This window comes from Annulohypoxylon truncatum, assembly GCF_022578515.1.
Source record: "Annulohypoxylon truncatum strain CBS 140777 unplaced genomic scaffold F4807scaffold_39, whole genome shotgun sequence".
NCBI classification, from domain to species: Eukaryota; Fungi; Ascomycota; class Sordariomycetes; order Xylariales; family Hypoxylaceae; genus Annulohypoxylon; species Annulohypoxylon truncatum.
In genome coordinates this window covers 139,110-151,534 of record NW_025953825.1, presented here as the reverse complement: position 1 = coordinate 151,534, position 12,425 = coordinate 139,110, and the positions used below count along the sequence as shown (strand labels likewise).

At 46.7% G+C, this 12,425-nt stretch overlaps 6 protein-coding genes across 6 annotated transcripts; 4 read left to right on the top strand and 2 right to left on the bottom strand.

Moving 5' to 3' along the window:
* Positions 1 to 329: 329 nt before the first annotated feature.
* F4807DRAFT_253795 (ribonuclease H-like domain-containing protein) lies at positions 330 to 1,719 on the top strand. The gene has a single exon (XM_047994407.1). The coding sequence runs from the start codon at positions 432 to 434 to the stop codon at positions 1,506 to 1,508; it is 1,077 nt and encodes a 358-aa protein (XP_047850347.1). The 5' UTR covers positions 330 to 431; the 3' UTR covers positions 1,509 to 1,719.
* F4807DRAFT_253781 (cyclopropane-fatty-acyl-phospholipid synthase) lies at positions 1,648 to 3,555 on the bottom strand. The gene is made up of 4 exons (XM_047994405.1): positions 2,978 to 3,555; positions 2,266 to 2,927; positions 1,952 to 2,207; positions 1,648 to 1,897 (listed from the first exon to the last, which is right to left on the bottom strand). Exons 1-4 carry the CDS (start codon positions 3,371 to 3,373, stop codon positions 1,787 to 1,789), a joined length of 1,425 nt encoding a protein of 474 aa, XP_047850346.1. The 5' UTR covers positions 3,374 to 3,555; the 3' UTR covers positions 1,648 to 1,786.
* A 1,439-nt stretch (positions 3,556 to 4,994) lies between these two features.
* On the top strand, positions 4,995 to 5,795 carry F4807DRAFT_441617 (ribonuclease H1 small subunit). Its single transcript, XM_047999394.1, has 2 exons — positions 4,995 to 5,227; positions 5,294 to 5,795. The coding sequence occupies exons 1-2, from the start codon at positions 5,089 to 5,091 to the stop codon at positions 5,620 to 5,622; spliced, it is 468 nt and encodes a 155-aa protein (XP_047850345.1). The 5' UTR covers positions 4,995 to 5,088; the 3' UTR covers positions 5,623 to 5,795.
* On the top strand, positions 5,788 to 7,537 carry F4807DRAFT_253789 (histone acetyltransferase). The gene is made up of 2 exons (XM_047994406.1): positions 5,788 to 5,792; positions 5,876 to 7,537. The coding sequence occupies exon 2, from the start codon at positions 6,035 to 6,037 to the stop codon at positions 7,526 to 7,528; it is 1,494 nt and encodes a 497-aa protein (XP_047850344.1). The 5' UTR covers positions 5,788 to 5,792; positions 5,876 to 6,034; the 3' UTR covers positions 7,529 to 7,537.
* A 225-nt stretch (positions 7,538 to 7,762) lies between these two features.
* Positions 7,763 to 10,354, bottom strand: F4807DRAFT_441615 (MFS general substrate transporter). The gene has a single exon (XM_047999393.1). It carries the CDS (start codon positions 9,881 to 9,883, stop codon positions 8,159 to 8,161), a length of 1,725 nt encoding a protein of 574 aa, XP_047850343.1. The 5' UTR covers positions 9,884 to 10,354; the 3' UTR covers positions 7,763 to 8,158.
* A 250-nt stretch (positions 10,355 to 10,604) lies between these two features.
* F4807DRAFT_253680 (uncharacterized protein) lies at positions 10,605 to 12,280 on the top strand. The gene is made up of 3 exons (XM_047994404.1): positions 10,605 to 10,908; positions 10,968 to 11,668; positions 11,724 to 12,280. Exons 1-3 carry the CDS (start codon positions 10,792 to 10,794, stop codon positions 11,962 to 11,964), a joined length of 1,059 nt encoding a protein of 352 aa, XP_047850342.1. The 5' UTR covers positions 10,605 to 10,791; the 3' UTR covers positions 11,965 to 12,280.
* The last annotated feature ends 145 nt before the right edge of the window (positions 12,281 to 12,425 follow it).

The window sequence follows — 12,425 nt, the reverse complement described above, 5'->3', positions numbered from 1 at the left end:
TATATACGATATGATGTAAAGGCATATAGCTCTACGACATATACATGTAAGCAATACCACAATGTCTGATAAATACATAGCTTAGGGTGATTTGGCAGGGTGGTGAATGTTACGAGTACCGTCCAATTCATCCATAAATGAATATGCTAAAAGAAATATTGTATTTGAAAGAATAGTGGAAAATTGAAACCTGATGAATGCCACAACTACAACAAATCTTGCATTCATCAGAAGAAGCAGAACAAATATTCAGTACATGTCATTCATCTTATGAAGTCAGAGCTTTTAATCCCCAACTACTTCTGAGCCCCTCTAAATTTTCATGATTGACTGCGGCCTTACAAAATCGAAGCCCCACCAGTGCGAAATCTCAAAGATAGCCAGTCACTCATCCATACCATGAGTGCAGCTGCGCTGTAATTACGAAAGCAATGGCACCAGAATTATCATCAAATTGGAAGAAGCTGCAAGCCCAAATCAAGGCAGAATCTACTACGACTTCTTCATCAGCGCCAAAAACCACAACCAAGAGGAAGGCCGACGACGGCTCATCCTCTCACTCTCACCCTCATCCAAAACGGCAAAAGTTACAGAACCCCTCCAAGCAGCCGAAGCAACAGTCATCATCAAAAACACCTAACAAACCCTCACCAAACCCCCCAACAAAACCCCCCATGGGCATAACACAATCCTCCGCCCTCGCCCGCGGCACCCCAGCAACCATAACCCCCTCCCTCGCCCTCTGGGCCGAGGACAACGACATCTCCGCCGAGGACCTAGCCGAAGCGTACTCCCTAGGCGTAAAGCACAACGCCTCTCTCACCGCCGCCTCGCCGGCGCGCGTGAACGAAGGGCTGGCTCCCGGCGTCGAGGTGGGCAAGTACATCGCCGTGGACTGCGAAATGGTCGGCGTCGGGCCCGAGGGCCGGGAATCCGTGTTAGCAAGGGTGAGCATTGTCGATTTCCACGGGCGCCAAGTCTACGACTCGTTCGTGGCGCCGCGGGAGCGGGTCACCGACTACCGGACGCGGATCACGGGGCTCACGCCGCGGGTCCTGGCGTCGGCGCGCAGCTTCGACGAGGTGCAGGCCGCGGTGGCGGAGCTGCTGAAGGGTCGGATCGTCGTTGGTCATGATATCAAGCACGATCTGGCGGCGCTGCAGCTCGCGCACCCGAGTAGCCAGGTGAGGGATACGGCGAAGTTCGCAGGGTACAGGAAGTACGGACACGGGCCGAAGCCGGCATTGCGGGTTTTGGCGCGGGAGGTGCTGGGCGTCGAGATACAGACGGGACACCATTCGAGTATTGAGGATGCGAGGGTGGCAATGCTGCTGTTTCGGAAGAAGAAATCGGATTTTGATGTCCAGCACGCGAGTCGATACGGTTTGCCTGTGGAGAAGACGATAGCGAGTGAGAAGGTAGCGGGGGATAGTAGGAACGGCGGTGGTGGTAAGGCGCAAGTCAAGGCTAAAAAGAGTCAGGGAAAGAAGAAAAAGAAGAAACACTGATATATAGTATACCCCGAATAAAAAGAAGTCGCTCGATGTGAGTTCTGGTCTGGCTATTTTCCTAAAGTCACATTCTTGCGCATATGGTTTTGGTATTGGAACAGCATTTCGCATTGGAATTCCGCAGTCATGACCACCGGTCTCATAATTTCAAGATACCCCTTTCCTAAGCTAGATACGCTCCGCTCCATGCAGTCGTGAGAAACGTGGGCTTGGCCTATATATAGTAAAGAGGCAACGCCCTTCTACACATCCTTTAAAACCAATCGTCGGCTTGATCAAAGTGGGATATCTTCCATCAACTCCAGAGCGCCTTCTCTTCCGACCGTAATAATAACGTCGCCCAACGTTTTCGTGACAAATCCAGCTTCGCAGTACGTAAAATAATACTAGGAAAATGTCAGTAGCCAATACACATATACTCAATAGCAGGTGATAAATACCTCCCACTTCCTCCTAAACACGTCGATCTCCCGCTGAGTCATCTGCGGATGTTCCTCCTTTAGCGCTGGCCTGATCTTGGACTCGAAGTTCATCAGAAAGTTCTCCTTCCACAGTCGTAGGGTCTTGGCATAATGACCACCAATATTCTCAACCTTTTCCACGATCAGTGTACCCTGAGACTCCTTTGAGATGTGATTAAGCAACTGAGTAATAGAAGGTAGGTATCCACCGGGGAATATGTGTTTGTTTATGAAGCTAAAAAGTAAGTTAGTGGTGTTAATAAGAAAGAGAGAGTAATTAGGTGTAATCTCACTCTTCGGATTTGGAGTAAGCCTCATGCCTCCCCTCTGGCATCGTGATGCACTGGAACATAGCGATACCGCCTTTCTTCTTCAGCAATCGATCGATGCACGCAAAGTAAGTACCCAAGTACTCTTGGCCGACTGCCTCTAGCATCTCGATTGAGACAATCTTGTCGTATGTTGCCGTCTCCGGCAAATTTCGGTAGTCTAAAAGTTGAACGTCTATCCGGCTCGAAAATCCTGCTTCTCTGATTCGTTCTTCTGCTAGTGCCTTCTGCTCCTTTGAAAGCGTTAGACTTGTCACTCGACACCCTGTCCTCCTCACTGCCTGGATAGCAAAAGACCCCCAGCCTGTTCCGATCTCCAAAACATGGTCAATTGGCTTCAATCTGGTGCCATCGATGAACCTGTTGAGTTTGGTGATTTGTGCCGCCATGAGAGTCTCCTCCGGCTCGGCATAAGAGAGTCGTGGCTGCCAAATTGGACATGAATAAGTCATGTCTTCTGAGAGAAATGCCGCAAACATGTCATTACTGATATCATAGTGTGCAGAGATGTTCAAGAGCGCGTTGGATAAGGTATTTGTAGTCCGCGCAACACTTGAGATCGCGCCGGAAATCGAAGAGAACAATGTGGTTCCGTTGCTCAACTGATCTCGGTTCACGATGAAGAGCTATAATATTCATCAGCTGAGTTGCAATAAGAAAAGAGCGAGTTACAAACTTGGAAGAAGGCCGTCAAGTCGGCACATTCGAATTCACCTAGCATATAGGATTCCGCAAACCCCATATCGGCGAATAAAAGCAACCTCATCCAGAAGGCGTCATCTTTCACTCTGATTTCCACCCGAGGAATAGTGTCAGCTCTCCTGATCGAGTAATCTCCATTCGTTGACTCCGCGCTTTTAGAAGTGAGCCTTTGTCCGTACACCAGTCTAGTTCCTGCCGGTTCATCAACTAATAACAATGTGCCGACTGCGATCTTGGAGAAGACTGAGAGAATGGCCGGTTTGGCAACAGCCAAGGCCGGACCCCAAGTCAAGCCTCCTATAGTTCCGCGAACTATATCGGCACCGCGGGTGAGAGGCCTAGCGATGACCGATGGAATTGACGGAGCCATTGTCCGCCGAGGAAGCCTCCTGTGTATAGATAGAGGGGATGAGTAAGTTATTCAGACAATTAGGTCCTTAGACACAAACTCAAACCGGGATATATGCTGACAATGCTATTATGACGTTAAATGTAGACGATCGTTTTTCATGTAAGCAACTTACAAATTAAATGGTCTACTAAATACTTAGGGGATATAAAGTGCAAAACATCAGAGATAAAAACAAAGGAAAACAAGAACTCCAAGGTAGATTTGAATTAGTAGGGTAACGCCTAGGGATGGATGTAAAAGCAACGGTTTCAAGCTGTCACCGCCATGTAGTCCGAAGTTCCCTATCTAGGGGCACTTGAGCTACGGTTGCACTTATTCTACTTTCATATAGGAACACTACTACCGAAGTCAAAACGTGAGAACACTAGATCTTCTTTGGTGAGGACCGGCTCGTGCTTGGGCATAAACAGGGATGATGAATATGGGTCAAGGAGGGAAGCAGGGACCGGCCCCCCATTTTTGTTTCGGGATGTACGTGAACCGGCGTTGAAAAAAAAAAGTCTCGTAGCAAAATCCTGCATGCCAATGAGATATGTATCCCAACAGAGGCATGCTAAAATCATGATCGATATGAGGGATCATATTGCGGCGGATCTAGCCAATGGCAGTAAGCCGGATCTCGCCAAATTAATACATACTAGGCGAGAATGACCACCCAATGATAATGACATCTCGGCTTCTTTTTCAGCCTCACTCGTTAATCTAGATTGGACACTAAGATCGAGTATTGATGTACTTGGCGTCTCAAAGGAGACGTAGACAATTCTTCATATTTAAGCGTTAAACACTTCGCATGGCTCTTCGTAGGCCGCGGGGTGGTCGCGTGGGGTCCAAGGGATAGTCATGTCGTTAGTATTTTGTCAAGCTGCATAAGACGCTGCATAGGCGCAGAAGAGGAAATAACATCCAGCCAAGCAGTCAAGGCGGCAGTGATCCTCGTTGTGGAATGCAAGTCTCAGGAACCTTATCCAAGTACGGGTAGCCCCCGGTTTGTGTGACGACGGGTTAGTTCCTACTGTTCCTAACAACCCGGAATGTTACCATAGCGGGAAATAGCGCATATACGCTTCTAGCGATGTCGCTTTCTCTATGTGATCGTGCTTAATCCATGACCACCTCGCCATCGGATGCCGGAATAAGATGGAGATGACTAGCTCGTGGTTAGCTCTCAATGACATCAAGACTGCTTCTGTCGGATAACAGACAAAGTATAGCGTTAATCGATGTCTCGGACACATCTCGTAGTGGGAGCTATTGGTGAATTTATTTCAAAGTGGGCTACGGGCTCACCTAACTAAATTAATATAACTATCTCATTTAAAAAGGGAAAGAAAACTCGTAGCAACTCAATTGCTATAAACTAAAGCTGTTGGGAAAACCTGAAGAGAACGAAATTGTGTGAAAAGTTTGGAATTGAATTGACTTTCGAATATTCTGTAGAGCTCACAATAGTGGGGTTGACAAGTCGTTAAACAGGTAAAACAATATTATGCTTAAGGTCATATTACTATTAAGCAATCCCTTTAACTTGCAGGTAGCGAAGTGTTTTACGCGTCTTAGGTAATTAATTTCTTAGTCATACGCGTTCTACCTATCCTCTTAGTCCCCATCACATTTGATGCTACCACTTACTCCATACTCAACATTTAGAATCTATGTAAAAACAGAAAAAGATGGCGCAACCCGTATTTACCGTTGAGTCTCAGGAATCTATCGCCAAAAAGGCCCAAGTCAACTTGTTGCCTTGTCGCATACATCATGATGGTGACGTCAATCCGATCGATACATATTGGAATCCGCAGGATGGTCAAGGTATGATAATAACAACTACTTCTCAAGCCTCACTGAAACTCAATTCTCATTATATGAACGATGTAGACCAAACAAAAACGGCCTATCTTAGAGGCCGGAAACTTCAGGGCAAAATCGTAAAATTACCAAACGGTTATTATGGTACCGTCGTTGAGAAGTCAGAGCCAAAGAAGCCCGAGACGTCAAGCGATGAAGAAGAAATGACCGAGGTCATTGAAATACGAGACGACGAAGACGAACAACTCGAAATGGGTGCAATGAAAGGGAGGGCGACGTTTGATGAACTCATGATCTGGAATCACGAATCCCTAGCCAATTCTAGTGAAGACCCCTATCTAAGAGGCATGGAGGAATGGATATCCTTTGCAGAGCAGGTCTGTCCAACTACACATTGAGTATAAGACTTAAAAGATTCTAATTAATTATCTGCAGATACATTCATACCCGTCTGAGAAGCCTTCAGACAAGTAGCTAAACAAAATAATATCAAGGTTGATTCCATGTATATACATAGACAAGTTGACATCCATAGCATGTGATAGGATAAGGTACTATAGGACACCGTGTAAGTGCACTGTACTTTATTGAATTGTCACAGTACGTCATTCTTCCTAGGTACCAACTGTGATTGGTTGATTGCTGCTGCAGGTACCAGGCTTAGGGAATTTTAAATGCCGACTACCGATATTCTTCAACTTTATGGAGTTTTCTAGCTTTGCCCCTCCAAACTTTTAATTCATTTCTGCTGTTGTCAACCGTCGTCTTCACATTTTCATCAAAACTAACACGTCGCCATCGAATTTCATCATGAGTCCTAGCGCGTTAAATGGCGAGACCGCCGTGGGGCCTGAGGGACCCCGACAAAAGAGCAGGGCCACCATCGATACGATACGCGTGGGCTGCATCGCGATGGTCGAGAAAGATGGACAAGCTCGTCGCGCCGAAATCCTTAGCATAAGAGATACTAAGAGCGGCCGCCAATTTTACTGCAACTTCGACAACTTCAATAAGCGTCTTGACGAATGGGTACCCGTTAAGCGAATAGATTTTGACCAGGACGTTGAGTGGCCGAACCCCGAAAAGGACAAACCTAAAGATGGAAAAGGCAAGAACTCTACAGCTCCTAAGAGGAAGGTTGTCGGGAACAAGGCGCAAAAGCGGCCAGGAAAGAGGGAACAGTCTGTTGCTTCGGAGGCTGTTACGCCCCATCCGTGGCCTGATTTTACCGATAGTCAGCCGCAATCGAAAGCGCCTTCCACGCCGAGAGATCTCGAACCTAAGGCCGGAGAGACGCCAGGTGCCAATGGCGATGATATGGACGTGGACGAGGATGAATCAACACTTGAAGTTAAGAAAGAGGGTGGCGGTTTCAGTCGAGAGGCTGAGATTGAGAAGCTCCGGACAGGTGGTTCCATGACCCAAAATCCCACCGAACTCGCCCGAATCCGAAACATCTCCAAAGTCCAGTTCGGGCAATGGGACCTGTTCCCGTGGTATTTCTCGCCATACCCAGAAGCTTTTACTCAGGAAGATGTTATCTTCATATGCGAGTTTTGTCTAAGCTATTATGGTGACAAGAAATCGTTTTGTCGACATCGATCAAAGTGCACCCTTCAACATCCGCCTGGAAACGAGATATATCGAGACGACTACGTATCGTTCTTCGAGATTGACGGTCGGCGGCAACGCACCTGGTGTCGAAATCTATGTCTAATATCCAAGATGTTCCTCGATCACAAGACTCTCTACTATGACGTAGATCCCTTCTTATTCTACGTGATGACCCAGAAAAGTGAGAAAGGACATCACCTCGTAGGCTACTTCTCTAAAGAGAAAGAGAGCGCCGATGGATACAACGTCGCTTGTATTCTCACTTTGCCTCAATACCAGCGAAAGGGATTCGGTAGATTGCTAATCCAGTTCTCCTACGAGCTGTCCAAAATCGAGGGAAAGCTAGGATCTCCCGAGAAGCCGCTATCTGATTTAGGTCTCCTTAGTTACAGGCAGTATTGGTCTGAGAACATTCTTGAATTACTACTCGAGTGTAACGAGAGGGATGAGAAGTCCAGTATCGAGCAGATATCAAGCACTCTAGCCATGACCACGCAAGACGTCGAGCATACCCTCCAGGCGCTGAAGATGCAAGTGTATCATAAGGGAGAGCACAAACTTGTCATACCGGAGTCACTGATCAAGCTGCGCGAGAAGACCAAGCAGAAGCAAAAAAGATTCATCGCACCGGAACGCATCCAGTGGAAACCTCCGGTGTTTACGGCTTCTTCGCGTACTTGGGGTTGGTAAGGCGTTTGGTTGATTTAATCATAATGACGGCGTTGGAACCTTGTAAATGGATAGCTCATTAAAGTTAGATACCCAAACATGCCAATTATAGAATGCTTTCTTCATATTTTTCATATTGACGCTCATCGAGTTGTTACGAAGTACTGTTTAACCTTCCGTGCCTATTTATGCATCGATTCACAGTATGTTATAAATCAAGCTTCTATTTCCTTAGAACAATCTAAGACATAAGAGCCTGGGAATGATGGTCTATCTACCGATAGAATAATATCTTTTTGCAGATCGTTTATTCTGCTTAGTGGTTACTTGGTATTTAACCCATATAATCCAAGAAATAATTATATTCATTTCCATTCATATACGACGTGAATTATCTCTAGACAAGTATGTACCTTTTACCTTCCATTATTTTTCCAAGATCATGTATATATCTCCCGGTAACCGATTCAATGAGGGTTCCTCTCTGCCTTATATCTGAAGAAGCTCTCCCAAGGCTAGGATGTCAAACGATCCTATCCATTTCGAAGTCATTACCTACATCCCACTTGGGATATGACTATATACGTCTACGCGAGCAAAACAAATCGTAAGTCGTGATTCGTTAATATAAGGAGACATCATTAATAAGACTCAGCGACATGTAGGCTGATTTTCTGCAAGAACCTGCTCATTTGTCGTCATATTCTTTTCTCTGGCTTCTGCTTCCTTTTTTTCTATGGCTTGCTTCATCTTCTCCATACGTTCCTCTCTCCACTTAGGCCCATATTTTTGTATGATCCAAAGTGCGGGAGAGAAGGTACCGTAGATGAGAGCGATGAAGGTGTAAGTCCATCCTCGTCCCCAGGCGTCAATTATATATTGTATTATCGCTGTGGCCACCGCACCCGATAGGCATCGAGTCAAGTTGTTCGCGGCCGTCGCCGTGGCAGGCGCTTGTGGGTATAGATCAACGATTAAGACGTTTATGATCTGAAAAGGACCGGTGACGCCTATTCCGATGAAAAAAGATAATACGAGAGGCACGACTACATGAGTTTCGTACTGCAATGCCCAGCCGTATCCAATGGACACAAGGAGTCCGATCACAACGAGAGGATAGGCTACTTGAAGCCGGGCCTTTTCGATAGGGAAGCCCTTGAGGTCGTTTCCACGTTTCCCCGTGACACGAACACCTAGCTTCTTGGCTATACGCCGGAAATTCCAGTCTAGGATGTATCCTGTAGAAATCGAGGAAAGCATGGTGGCGCCCCCTATCGGTAAGTAGCAGAGACCGAGCTGGATCTCATTGTAATGATATATATCTGCAAATTGGGAGGCGAGAGTGGCAGTGACGATCTGAAAGCCCACATATAGTAAGGCATTATAGCCTAGTACCAATGCCATATCCTTGTTGCCAATAACGCTGAGGGTATTTAGCGGGTTAGGCAATCGGAGTTTCTGCCGCACATGGCTAGATGGTCGATTTATAGCTTGGCGTCTGAACCGGATATAATCGAGAAGGGTCATATTCCATCCTTGAGGTGGAATGGATCCGTTCCCCACGACTTTCCTCCCCGTCTCCGGAACCGCCAAAATGTAGGGGATCAACCAACAGACGGCGAGGATGCACAAGAACCAGAAGATAGCCGGCCACCCCAAGTATTGTGAGAGTAGTCCGCCGATGACCGGGCCAAGCGCCGGACCGATCGTGAGGCCAGCCCCGACAATCCCCATAAATTTCCCCCGTTCGGAGCTTGGCGCAATATCTGCAACTACGCCATAAACGAGGGCAATGGTGCCACTGCTGCCACCGCTCTGCACCATCCGTAGGACAAGCAGCGCCGCATAGTTTCGCTGGAGAGCTAGTCCGATGTTGGCAGCAAGGTAGATAGTACAGGCAATAATGAAGGCCGGCCGTCTTCCGGCGATGTCGGCAAAGTCACCAAAAATCGTTGGAGCTAAACCCTGAAGGATCATGTATGTTGTGAGCGTCAAATTGATTTTCGCGACGGAAACGCCTAGATCTTGAGACAAAGCTGGGATTGCCGGGAAATAAATGTTGGCCGTAATTGGTGAAAGGAAGGCTGAGATACAGTTCATGAAAACTATCCACCATCTCATAGAGTTTGAGAAGGCAGTGTAGGGCGGCCCACTAGACACTCGTGAGAGTGTCTCAAGGTCTTGAGCCTCACCACCTCTTTCCTCATCGCCTTGGGAGTCTGGATTACTTTCACTATCCGAATCTTCTGGTTGGGACCGACGTCGACCTTGAACCAACGCCGAAGATGTTAGTTCCTCTTCCTGGGTTGAATGATCTTGTTGCTCGTCATTATCATGACTCCTTGGTGCTGCTGGTGGCTTTTCGATGTCATCCATTTTCACTATCGACGTATATTACGATTACAAGAACAACATAAGGGGCGATATTAAAGAAAGACGGTGAAATCTTCACGGACCGGGGCTTTCCCATCTTCTGTTTATGGAAAGTGGATAGTTGTCGCTAAAAGGTAAGTGGTCGCCTCTGCTAAACGTTATTTCCGGGCTTACTACTATGGCAAATTGCCCACATAATTACTCTAGGCGACGTTATTCCCGAAGATCTCTCAATGCTGGATCTGGCTTTCGACCGATTTACGGTCACCTGTGCCTCGGAAGAATGGGATAGGCGAAAGCGAAGTCGGGACAATGTTGGGTGACATCTACCTATCAGATCAGTCATAAGGGAAAACCCGTCGAAGCCACGGCGAGAAAAAGAAGGGCAAAACATATTCTTATAGAGATAGGTTTTCTGAATTGGATGTGAGGCAATAGGTATATGAGTCGCATATCAACGTGACGATGGTGATGACAATTCATGTTGTTCTATTCGTGTAAATATGCTTTGTCTTGGTACCACAAGCGTAAATCCACTTACGTCATCAATTTACGCCGAGGTCGCTTCCCATGGCTCCGGGTTAAACCCGACCAGCCCGACTCACCGTACCCACCTTGGCTGAAGAATACTATAACGTTCCATTACATAAGCAGCTTCGATGTACTAGGTAGCTACTTTAGTTAATACTAGCCACACACTGCCACATCGGCATCAGTCGTGCGTCTACCTCCGACGAACAATATGAATCGACATCATTTAGTGCCAGGTGGACTCTAATCATGGAATTGAACAGGTTGCGGGCTTCTCACTACGTAAACACCAAGCAACTTACAAGAGCTTCGCAATGCTTCATACCACAACGATGAACATATGACCTTGCTGAAATTTTGCATTTACCGCCCTTCTCACCATGACTGATCTTACGCCCGTCTTCAATGGCTTCCTTAGACAGCATGAAGCTTCTGTTGCGACACGGAGCTTTAGCTTGGATAATCTAGATGATTTCTTGAAGGAAGCCTATAGAATAGCAAGTAGTTACGATCGGGACTTTATGGAGGCTTCCTACTTACTAACCTGCCGTATTAGAATTCCCATATCACCTCTCTTCACGCCGACCTCAGGAGCATTAGACAATCGTATCTCTCGACCGCCCAACCGCGAAGAACATTAATTCGGTCAGCGCAAAAAGATAAACAGTCGCGGCCGCTTTCAGACCGAGAGCGCGAGGAGATAGATGCGAATTCCAAGAAAATGCTGCGGGAGCTCAATGCGAGCATCCGTCGTCTAGCAGATGTCGAACAAGCGCGGTCAGAGATCGAATCTAGGGTAATCCAGAAGAAATTCGCTCGCGGGTTAGGTGCATTAGGGGCATGGGCAGCAGGTGGGATGGCGATCAGCAAATCTCCCGAGCATACTGCGGCGGAAGAACGCGCGAAGACTATCAGCACGCATCGAGATAGCGTCCTATGGCTTCTACGGCATCGACTTCAAGAATGTGTCCAGACACAACAAAATATGATGGAGATACGGTTAATGAGAGAGATGGAGAAGAATAGAAGTGTGCTGGCCAAATCGCGAAGACAGGAAGCTCCGTTGGCTGTTGTGGGGAATATGCACGAGACTGGAGGTGCAGCAGAATCGAAAAGGAGGGCAAGTCAACCATTACCTCCTGAAGAATCACCGTCCCACGCACCAACAGGAGATTTGACTGAGGAACAAATACAAATGTTCGAGAAAGACAACCAAGATATGCTTAAACATTACGAAAGCACATTGGATCAAGTCAGGTATGTTTACCCGCAACAGTAGTAATAGGGTGCTGAAGCTAACGCATACTTATAGAACTGCGGAAAAGTCATTGCTTGAAATATCGGAGCTGCAAACACAACTCATCGACACGTTGACAACTCAATCGGCGGGCATTGAGCAACTGGTAGCCGACTCTGAAAAGACGACGGAGAATATCGGCGGAGGAAACAGACAGCTGAAGCAAGCGACTCAGAAGGGCAGCCCGGCCAAGTATACGTTTTTTGCGACTTGCGGGTTGTGCGCATTCTTGATTGTATGGGATTTGGTTATATGAAAAGGAGTATCGATAATTCTTTGATCTGCTTAACTGCCTTATAAGCGGGTATTGTAATAGTAATACGCGGAAAAGAGAGTATAATGCAATTTTGCATGTGAAGAGACGAGGGTCACGGAATATACATACATCACATGCCAAGTTACCCATTGCAGTATTTAACTTACTACCTGTGTATGAAAAGTAGGAAGTTGAACATGCCGGACATGGTCTATGTAATTGAAGAATATAATTGAATTGGCAATAGAACACAATCGGAATTGAGACTAGAAGATGAGCTCTGTAGGCTTTAGAATAGAATTTCCAAAGTGGTAAGGAATGTCGATTTATGCCGAGTTCACGGAAGCTACGATTCAGTGCTCGGTAGACATATACCGACCCGTCTCAGCCGTTTTGGCCGTTTTAAGTTTAAGTGATTCTGACCGATGACGACAAAAAAAGCTGATTTCTCTCCCGATACT

What these genes read in the sequence shown, in the direction of transcription:
- F4807DRAFT_253795 (XM_047994407.1), top strand. Translation starts at nt 432, where the DNA reads ATGGCACCAGAATTATCATCAAATTGGAAGAAGCTGCAAGCCCAAATC.
- F4807DRAFT_253781 (XM_047994405.1), bottom strand. Translation starts at nt 3,373, where the DNA reads ATGGCTCCGTCAATTCCATCGGTCATCGCTAGGCCTCTCACCCGCGGT. An exon ending in ACTTGACGGCCTTCTTCCAA is followed by an intron (nt 2,928 to 2,977) that starts GTTTGTAACTCG and finishes TGAATATTATAG; the next exon opens with CTCTTCATCGTGAACCGAGA. An exon ending in GCTTACTCCAAATCCGAAGA is followed by an intron (nt 2,208 to 2,265) that starts GTGAGATTACAC and finishes CTTACTTTTTAG; the next exon opens with CTTCATAAACAAACACATAT.
- F4807DRAFT_441617 (XM_047999394.1), top strand. Translation starts at nt 5,089, where the DNA reads ATGGCGCAACCCGTATTTACCGTTGAGTCTCAGGAATCTATCGCCAAA. An exon ending in GAATCCGCAGGATGGTCAAG is followed by an intron (nt 5,228 to 5,293) that starts GTATGATAATAA and finishes TGAACGATGTAG; the next exon opens with ACCAAACAAAAACGGCCTAT.
- F4807DRAFT_253789 (XM_047994406.1), top strand. Translation starts at nt 6,035, where the DNA reads ATGAGTCCTAGCGCGTTAAATGGCGAGACCGCCGTGGGGCCTGAGGGA.
- F4807DRAFT_441615 (XM_047999393.1), bottom strand. Translation starts at nt 9,883, where the DNA reads ATGGATGACATCGAAAAGCCACCAGCAGCACCAAGGAGTCATGATAAT.
- F4807DRAFT_253680 (XM_047994404.1), top strand. Translation starts at nt 10,792, where the DNA reads ATGACTGATCTTACGCCCGTCTTCAATGGCTTCCTTAGACAGCATGAA. An exon ending in TGAAGGAAGCCTATAGAATA is followed by an intron (nt 10,909 to 10,967) that starts GCAAGTAGTTAC and finishes CTGCCGTATTAG; the next exon opens with AATTCCCATATCACCTCTCT. An exon ending in AGCACATTGGATCAAGTCAG is followed by an intron (nt 11,669 to 11,723) that starts GTATGTTTACCC and finishes GCATACTTATAG; the next exon opens with AACTGCGGAAAAGTCATTGC.